Source organism: Aphis gossypii, chromosome 3 (genome assembly GCF_020184175.1).
Source record: "Aphis gossypii isolate Hap1 chromosome 3, ASM2018417v2, whole genome shotgun sequence".
NCBI classification, from domain to species: domain Eukaryota; kingdom Metazoa; phylum Arthropoda; class Insecta; order Hemiptera; family Aphididae; genus Aphis; species Aphis gossypii.
In genome coordinates, this window is record NC_065532.1 from 26,508,321 (window position 1) to 26,517,898 (window position 9,578).

Genomic DNA, 9,578 nt, shown 5'->3' on the forward strand with positions numbered 1-9,578 from the left:
AAAAATAATAAAATAATATTAATAACGAGTATGATTGCCACCCATATTTATTGATTTACATAAGCATTCATTAACTTTTGTAATTTTTAAATGTATACCCTTGAATGAAAATTAAGTGGTGTATAATTTCATTATCATTAAAAAATGATAGGGACCGAGTTTAAGTGATGGAAAAGTAACTTCGACTAAGTAATCGGTTAAAAAAAAAGAAATAGAGATATATTCTTTTGTCAGTATATTAAGGATATATTATATGTTATTATATTTTATTTAAAAAAAGAAGTAATATACAAAAAATTTTTTTATCGCATTATAAGCATTACCTCTAAATTGGAGGTATTTACACTATAAAAAATGCACCTAGTATAGAAATTTTTATTTTCCAAACTCGTAAGGGTAGTATCCATTACTTATTTTGTGAAAATTATAAATGTATATTTAGTTTAAACTGTTTAGAGGATGGGCGTTGAGGTCAAAATATTTTATCATCTTGAAGTTTTTATCTATATTCTGCCCTTCTAAACTTAAAATATTATTGATTACCAATACAACGTCTTCAATTAAATATTTTAGAAGTGTACAATACTGCTGTTATTTTTGTAAGTAGAATATTTATACACTAGAATTTTTTTTTGTGTATAGTAGCGTTCTGTATTAGATTATAATTATTCGGAAATTTAAAATTTATTACAATATAAAAATACGGAAGGTTTCAATTTCTATATATGTATGCATGGTATGTATTTATGCATGTATGTATGTATGTATGTATATAAGGTAATAATATTTAATATTTAAAACAATCTATACACACAATTTGTACAATAAGTTATTATACTATAAAAATACCTACTATCATAGTATGTAAGTTTGATAGGGGAAGTAACAAATTTGAAATTGGTAATATTCCACTAATTTTAATTGTTACCAGCAGTTTTGTACACTTTACACAGTATACAATTCCAAATTATGTACTTACGCTTGATTGAATTAATAACTACAAGCTTTTCCGTATTCTAAATTTTTAAAAAACTATTTTTTTTTTCGTAAATCATAAATTGTATGTTTATGGGAATTCTGTTGTAATTGTGTTTAGTTGTTGGTTTATTTTTAAAATAATTGTGTATATACCTCGGAATCTCGATTGGTGTCTGAGGTTGAAGAATGAGTAGTTTCCTCATCATCTAATGATACTGATTCTGTTATAGAAGCAGGTTGTTGTTCGGACATTGATGAACAAGGAGAACGTTTTGGTTGCTCATAAACTAATTCTACAGATGAAACACGATCTGTAGAGCTCGAGAAGACTTCTGATGTAATTAATACTGAACTGATTTTTTTATCAGCCTTTAAACATCTGTGAGCCGGACTTACTGGTAAAGATGTTGGACTTATTTTTCTAGGTGAAGACATAAAGTCAAAACCACTTCTTTGTGATGGAGCACTTAAAACTCTTGGATCCAAAATAGATGATGAACGTGTATCCAAAAGTGACAAATTCATTTTACTTATTATTTTACTTGAATTATCTTTAATAGGTATTCTTGATGGAGATGTTGGAACTTTTTTTTGTTTATCAGGTATTATACGATGATATTTTGTTGAAACATCAGATGTTTTACTATGAGAATGAGAAATATTTTCTAGTTTTCTATTGCGGGATTCAGTAGACGCCATATAACTTTTTAGTTTAGGTCTGGGAGAAGTTTCGGGTACTTCCACAACTTGTTTATTTTTTAATTTTTCATTTACAGTTGTTTTATGATACTTTTCTATTTCTGGTTTTTTAATTTTTTTATTTAATGTTTTATTAGTTACCGATAATTTAATATTTGTACCTTGTGATTCAAGGGGATATTTAACCCTTGTCAAAATATTACTCGTTGAGCTTTTCGAATCTAGTAGCTTAGTTTTTGAAGTTTGTTCAATTGTTGAATAATTTTTTTTATTTACAGTAGTAATTGATTTTGTTGATGATTCGTTTGACATTTTAGCTGAAGATGCAACTTTTAATGAAGTTGAAATGTCACGTACTTTTTGAATCTGTTTACTTTCATTAAACTCTTGTCGAGTGTTTGTTTTTTTTGTTAAAGACTGATTTAAAGATTGGGTATTGGATGTGAAAGTTGAAGACTTGTATTCAATGTTTTTTACGGATTCAACTTCAGATGCGGATGAGGATAAAATATTTCGTGCTACTTTTTTAGAAGAGTTCAAAGATTTGAATTTTTTTGATTCTGCATCCGCTTTTGCTGAAAAGCTACTTGAAGATTTTATAACATTGGATTTAGTACCAACCATTTTACTTTGAATCGATACGCTTTCATTCTGTGTCGATGTTTTTGATTCGAAAGAAGAGCGAACAGTTTTTGTGCTTTCAGATCTTGTAACTTTTGTTTTATTAGATGACAAAGATGATTTGGATATTGTAGATGTATTAGAACGCAATGAAGAACTGCGCGTAACTCCAATACTTCCAGGTTTGATGATTTCTTTTGATAAGGTTTTCTTTTTAACGGATTCATTTTTAAGACTTTCTAAATCCTTGGTTTTTTTAGAAGAACTGAAGCCTGATATAGTAATATCTGATTTTCGAATCCCATACGACTTTTTACTTACACTATTCTCGTTTGTATTACTATCAATTACATTAGAAGTATTAATTAAATTACTTGATGGAGACTCATCAATTTGATATGTATGACTACTAGTGGAATATTTTTCATGAAAGTCGACATTTTTCAATTTAGGAAAATTAAAATTATCCTCTGTGTAATTATTACTTACATTGCAACTCTCTAAACCGATATCTTCTTCCGTTTTAAACTTCTCACAAGTAGAAATACTCTTTTCAATATTCTTAGATTCGTTCAAACTATGATCGAACTCAAAATGATCCAAAGTTGTAGATGTAACATTCATAAATTCACATAAACTTTCACTTAATTCAGTATTTGACTTCTCAAATGAAGTTTGATTATTAAAGGATGTATCACTACCAACAGAACTTAACGTATCAAATTCTAAATTCTTCAAACAACTCATCTTAATACCACCCTGGTCATAACCAGATACATTGATATCATGCTCACAAGAAGATAAATAAGAAGAAGAAGAAGTATTAAATTCGGCGGAAACACCAACAGTTGAGCAAAAACTTTCCGACAAATTCTTAGTGTCGTATTGGTAAGAACTACATGCACTGTGTACATTATCCAAGTACAAAATATCAGATTTATTATCATAGCTATCTAGTGATGTATCGGTTTCTAAATTATCACCTACTCTCCGAAAAGAAATCATACAGTTGTCAGATTTGTCAGCATTTACAGTGGTAGTTAATGTAACTGAATCCTTTAAGTCAGTTTTACGTAATTTAGTTTTATCAAAGGTTGGTATTTTGGTACCTTTGTGGTGTTCTACAATGTCATCGAAATCTTTTTCACTAATGATTGCTTTAACATTTTCTTTCGAATCAGATTTTGTTAGGATGGATGTTTCGGTCAATGGTTTATCGGTTATAATTTTATGATCAATGATTTCAGACTGTTTAGATTCAAGTGTAGTTGTTTTAGATACCTCATCAGTGGTGTCAGTTTTTTCAACGGTTTTTAATGTAACTGAATCCTCAGAGTCAGTTTTATCAAATTTAGTTTTATCAGATGTTGTTATTTTGGTATCTTTGTCGTGTTCTACAATGTCATCTAAATCTTTTTCACTAATAATTGATTTAACACTTTCCTTCGAATCAGATTTTGGTAAAATTACTTTTTGGGATAATGGTTTGCCAGTAACAATTTCATGGTCAATGACTTCAGTAGTTTTAGATTCAATAGTAGATTTTTTAGATACCTCATCAGTGGTGTCAGTTTTTTCAACGGTTTTTAATGTAACTGAATCCTTAGAGTCAGTTTTATCAATTTTAGTTTTATCAGATGTTGTTATTTTGGTATCTTTGTCGTGTTCTACAATGTCATCGAAATCTCTTTCACTAATTATTGATTTAACAATTTCTTTCGAATCAGATTTTGTTAGGATGGATGTTTCGGGCAATGGTTTATCGGTTATAATTTTATGATCAATGATTTCAGAATGTTTAGATTCAATTGTAGTTGTTTTAGATACCACATCAGTGGTGTCAGTTTTTTCAACGGTTGTCAATGTTACTGAATCCTTAGAGTCAGTTTTATCAACTTTAGTTTTATCAGAGGTTGTTATTTTGGTATCTTTGTCGTGCTCTACAATGTCATCTAAATCTTTTTCACCTATAATTTCCTTAACACTTTCTTTCGAATCAGATTTTGTTAGGATGGATGTTTCGGGCAAAGGTTTATCGGTTATAATTTTAGATTCAATTGTAGTTGTTTTAGATACCTCATCAGTGGTGTCAGTTTTATGAAGTTTAGTTTTATCAGAAGTTGGAATTTTGGAATCTTTATCGTGTTCTAAAATGTCATCGAAATCTCTTTCACTAATAATTGATTTAACACTTTCCTTCGAATCAGATTTTGTTAGGATGGATGTTTCGGTCAATGGTTTATCGGTTATAATTTTATGATCAATGATTTCAGAATGTTTAGATTCAAGTGTAGTTGTTTTAAAAACCTCATCAGTGGTGTCAGTTTTTTCAACGGTTGTTAATGTAACTGAACCCTTAGAGTCAGTTTTATCAAATTTAGTTTTATCAGAGGTTGTTATTATGGTATCTTTGTCGAGTTCTACAATGTCATCGAAATCTTTTTCACTAATTATTGATTTAACACTTTCTTTCGAATCAGATTTTGTTAGGATGGATGTTTCGGTCAATGGTTTATCGGTTATAATTTTATGATCAATGATTTCAGACTGTTTAGATTCAAGTGTAGTTGTTTTAGATACCTCATCAGTGGTGTCAGTTTTTTCAACGGTTTTTAATGTAACTGACTCCTTAGAGTCAGTTTTATCAAATTTAGTTTTATCAGATGTTGTTATTTTGGTATCTTTGTCGTGTTCTACAATGTCATCTAAATCTTTTTCACTAATAATTGATTTAACACTTTCCTTCGAATCAGATTTTGGTAAAATTACTTTTTGGGATAATGGTTTGCCAGTAACAATTTCATGGTCAATGACTTCAGTAGTTTTAGATTCAATAGTAGATTTTTTAGATACCTCATCAGTGGTGTCAGTTTTTTCAACGGTTGTTAATGTAACTGAATCCTTAGAGTCAGTTTTATCAACTTTAGTTTTATCAGAGGTTGTTATTATGGTATCTTGTCGAGTTCTACAATGTCATCGAAATCTTTTTCACTAATTATTGATTTAACAATTTCTTTCGAATCAGATTTTGTTAGGATGGATGTTTCGGGCAATGGTTTATCGGTTATAATTTTATCAACTTTAGTTTTATCAGAGGTTGTTATTTTGGAATCTTTATCGTGTTCTACAATGTCATCGAAATCTCTTTCACTAATAATTGATTTAACACTTTCTTTCGAATCAGATTTTGTTAGGATGGATGTTTCGGTCAATGGTTTATCGGTTATAATTTTAGATTCAATTGTAGTTGTTTTAGATACCTCATCAGTGGTGTCAGTTTTATAGAGTTTAGTTTTATCAGAGGTTGTTATTTTGGTATATATGTCGAGTTCTACATTGTCATCGAAATCTTTTTCACTAATTATTGATTTAACACTTTCTTTCGAATCAGATTTTGTTAGGATGGATGTTTCGGGCAATGGTTTTTCGGTTATAATTTTATGATCAATGATTTCAGAATGTTTAGATTCAAGTGTAGTAGTTTTAGATACCACATCAGTGGTGTCAGTTTTTTCAACGGTTGTCAATGTTACTGAATCCTTAGAGTCAGTTTTATCAACTTTAGTTTTATCAGAGGTTGTTATTTTGGTATCTTTGTCGTGCTCTACAATGTCATCTAAATCTTTTTCACCTATAATTTCCTTAACACTTTCTTTCGAATCAGATTTTGTTAGGATGGATGTTTCGGGCAAAGGTTTATCGGTTATAATTTTAGATTCAATTGTAGTTGTTTTAGATACCTCATCAGTGGTGTCAGTTTTATGAAGTTTAGTTTTATCAGAAGTTGGAATTTTGGAATCTTTATCGTGTTCTAAAATGTCATCGAAATCTCTTTCACTAATAATTGATTTAACACTTTCCTTCGAATCAGATTTTGTTAGGATGGATGTTTCGGTCAATGGTTATCGGTTATAATTTTATGATCAATGATTTCAGAATTTAGATTCAAGTGTAGTTGTTTTAAAAACCTCATCAGTGGTGTCAGTTTTTTCAACGGTGTTAATGTAACTGAACCCTTAGAGTCAGTTTTATCAAATTTAGTTTTATCAGAGGTTGTTATTATGGTATCTTTGTCGAGTTCTACAATGTCAACGAAATCTTTTTCACTAATTATTGATTTAACACTTTCTTTCGAATCAGATTTTGTTAGGATGGATGTTTCGGTCAATGGTTTATCGGTTATAATTTTATGATCAATGATTTCAGACTGTTTAGATTCAAGTGTAGTTGTTTTAGATACCTCATCAGTGGTGTCAGTTTTTTCAACGGTTTTTAATGTAACTGACTCCTTAGAGTCAGTTTTATCAAATTTAGTTTTATCAGATGTTGTTATTTTGGTATCTTTGTCGTGTTCTACAATGTCATCTAAATCTTTTTCACTAATAATTGATTTAACACTTTCCTTCGAATCAGATTTTGGTAAAATTACTTTTCGGGATAATGGTTTGCCAGTAACAATTTCATGGTCAATGACTTCAGTAGTTTTAGATTCAATAGTAGATTTTTTAGATACCTCATCAGTGGTGTCAGTTTTTTCAACGGTTGTTAATGTAACTGAATCCTTAGAGTCAGTTTTATCAACTTTAGTTTTATCAGAGGTTGTTATTATGGTATCATTGTCGAGTTCTACAATGTCATCGAAATCTTTTTCACTAATTATTGATTTAACAATTTCTTTCGAATCAGATTTTGTTAGGATGGATGTTTCGGGCAATGGTTTATCGGTTATAATTTTATCAACTTTAGTTTTATCAGAGGTTGTTATTTTGGAATCTTTATCGTGTTCTACAATGTCATCGAAATCTCTTTCACTAATAATTGATTTAACACTTTCTTTCGAATCAGATTTTGTTAGGATGGATGTTTCGGTCAATGGTTTATCGGTTATAATTTTAGATTCAATTGTAGTTGTTTTAGATACCTCATCAGTGGTGTCAGTTTTATAGAGTTTAGTTTTATCAGAGGTTGTTATTTTGGTATATATGTCGAGTTCTACATTGTCATCGAAATCTTTTTCACTAATATTGATTTAACACTTTCTTTCGAATCAGATTTTGTTAGGATGGATGTTTCGGGCAATGGTTTCGGGTTATAATTTTATGATCAATGATTTCAGAATGTTTAGATTCAAGTGTAGTAGTAGTTTTAGATACCACATCAGTGGTGTCAGTTTTTCAACGGTTGTCAATGTTACTGAATCCTTAGAGTCAGTTTTATCAACTTTAGTTTTATCAGAGGTTGTTATTTTGGTATCTTTGTCGTGCTCTACAATGTCATCTAAATCTTTTTCACCTATAATTTCCTTAACACTTTCTTTCGAATCAGATTTGTTAGGATGGATGTTTCGGGCAAAGGTTTATCGGTTATAATTTTAGATTCAATGTAGTTGTTTTAGATACCTCATCAGTGGTGTCAGTTATGAAGTTTAGTTTTATCAGAAGTTGGAATTTTGGAATCTTTATCGTGTTCTAAAATGTCATCGAAATCTCTTTCACTAATAATTGATTTAACACTTTCCTTCGAATCAGATTTTGTTAGGATGGATGTTTCGGTCAATGGTTTATCGGTTATAATATTATGATCAATGATTTCAGAATGTTTCGATTCAATTGTAGTTGTATTAGATACTTCATCAGTTTTGTCAGTTTTATGAAGTTTAGTTTTATCAGAAGTTGGAATTTTGGAATCTTTTTCGTGTTCTAAAATGTCATCGAAATCTCTTTCACTAATAATTGATTTAACACTTTCCTTCGAATCAGATTTTTGTAAAATTACTTTTTGGGATAATGGTTTGCCAGTTACAATTTCATGGTCAATGATTTTAGTAGTTTTAGATTCAATAGTAGATTTTTTAGATACCTCATCAGTGGTGTCAGTTTTTTCAACGGTTTTCAATGTAACTGAATCCTTAGAGTCAGTTTTATCAATTTTAGTTTTATCAGATGTTGTTATTTTGGTATCTTTGTCGTGTTCTACAATGTCATCGAAATCTCTTTCACTAATTATTGATTTAACAATTTCTTTCGAATCAGATTTTGTTAGGATGGATGTTTCGGGCAATGGTTTATCGGTTATAATTTTATCAACTTTAGTTTTATCAGAGGTTGTTATTTTGGAATCATTATCGTGTTCTACAATGTCATCGAAATCTCTTTCACTAATAATTGATTTAACACTTTCTTTCGAATCAGATTTTGTTAGGATGGATGTTTCGGTCAATGGTTTATCGGTTATAATTTTAGATTCAATTGTAGTTGTTTTAGATACCTCATCAGTGGTGTCAGTTTTATGAAGTTTAGTTTTATCAGAAGGTGGAATTTTGGAATCTTTATCGTGTTCTACAATGTCATCGAAATCTTTTTCACTAATAATTGATTTAACACTTTCTTTCGAATCAGATTTTGTTAGGATGGATGTTTCGGTCAATGGTTTATCGGTTATAATTTTATGATCAATGATTTCAGAATGTTTAGATTCAAGTGTAGTTGTTTTAAATACCTCATCAAAGGTGTCAGTTTTTTCAACGGTTGTTAATGTAACTGAATCCTTAGAGTCAGTTTTATCAACTTTAGTTTTATCAGAGGTTGTTATTATGGTATCTTTGTCGAGTTCTACAATGTCATCGAAATCTTTATCACTAATTATTGATTTAACAATTTCTTTCGAATCAGATTTTGTTAGGATGGATGTTCGGTCAATGGTTTATCGGTTATAATTTATGATCAATGATTTCAGACTGTTTAGATTCAAGTGTAGTTGTTTTAGATACCTCATCAGTGGTGTCAGTTTTTTCAACGGTTGTCAATGTTACTGAATCCTTAGAGTCAGTTTTATCAACTTTAGTTTTATCAGAGGTTGTTATTTTGGTATCTTTGTCGTGCTCTACAATGTCATCTAAATCTTTTTCACCTATAATTTCCTTAACACTTTCTTTCGAATCAGATTTTGTTAGGATGGATGTTTCGGGCAAAGGTTTATCGGTTATAATTTTAGATTCAATTGTAGTTGTTTTAGATACCTCATCAGTGGTGTCAGTTTTATGAAGTTTAGTTTTATCAGAAGTTGGAATTTTGGAATCTTTATCGTGTTCTACAATGTCATCGAAATCTTTTTCACTAATTATAGATTTAACACTTTCTTTCGAATCAGATTTTGTTACGATGGATGTTTTGGGCAATGGTTATCGGTTATAATTTATGATCAATGATTTCAGAATGTTTAGATTCAATTGTAGTTGTTTTAGATACTTCATCAGTTTTTCAGTTTTATGAAGTTTAGTT

At 29.7% G+C, this 9,578-nt stretch overlaps 1 protein-coding gene and 1 long non-coding RNA gene across 4 annotated transcripts; one reads left to right on the forward strand and one right to left on the reverse strand.

Annotated features, from left to right (window-relative positions):
* Window positions 1-1,110: 1,110 nt before the first annotated feature.
* LOC126551077 (ras guanine nucleotide exchange factor E-like) lies at window positions 1,111-3,303 on the reverse strand. The gene is made up of 3 exons (XM_050203830.1): window positions 2,788-3,303; window positions 1,881-2,682; window positions 1,111-1,778 (listed from the first exon to the last, which is right to left on the reverse strand). The coding sequence occupies exons 1-3, from the start codon at window positions 3,301-3,303 to the stop codon at window positions 1,111-1,113; spliced, it is 1,986 nt and encodes a 661-aa protein (XP_050059787.1).
* Window positions 3,304-5,087: 1,784 nt separating this feature from the next.
* Window positions 5,088-9,271, forward strand: LOC126550927 (uncharacterized). Of its 3 annotated transcripts, none has more exons than XR_007604966.1 (4): window positions 5,142-5,236; window positions 5,395-5,512; window positions 5,993-6,081; window positions 9,153-9,271. It is a non-coding gene; the product is annotated as an uncharacterized LOC126550927 (long non-coding RNA). The 3 variants fall into 3 exon arrangements; XR_007604967.1 differs by lacking the exon at window positions 9,153-9,271 and adding an exon at window positions 7,536-7,623; XR_007604965.1 differs by lacking the exons at window positions 5,395-5,512; window positions 9,153-9,271 and adding an exon at window positions 7,263-7,320 and having other exon boundaries at window positions 5,088-5,236; window positions 5,875-6,081.
* The last annotated feature ends 307 nt before the right edge of the window (window positions 9,272-9,578 follow it).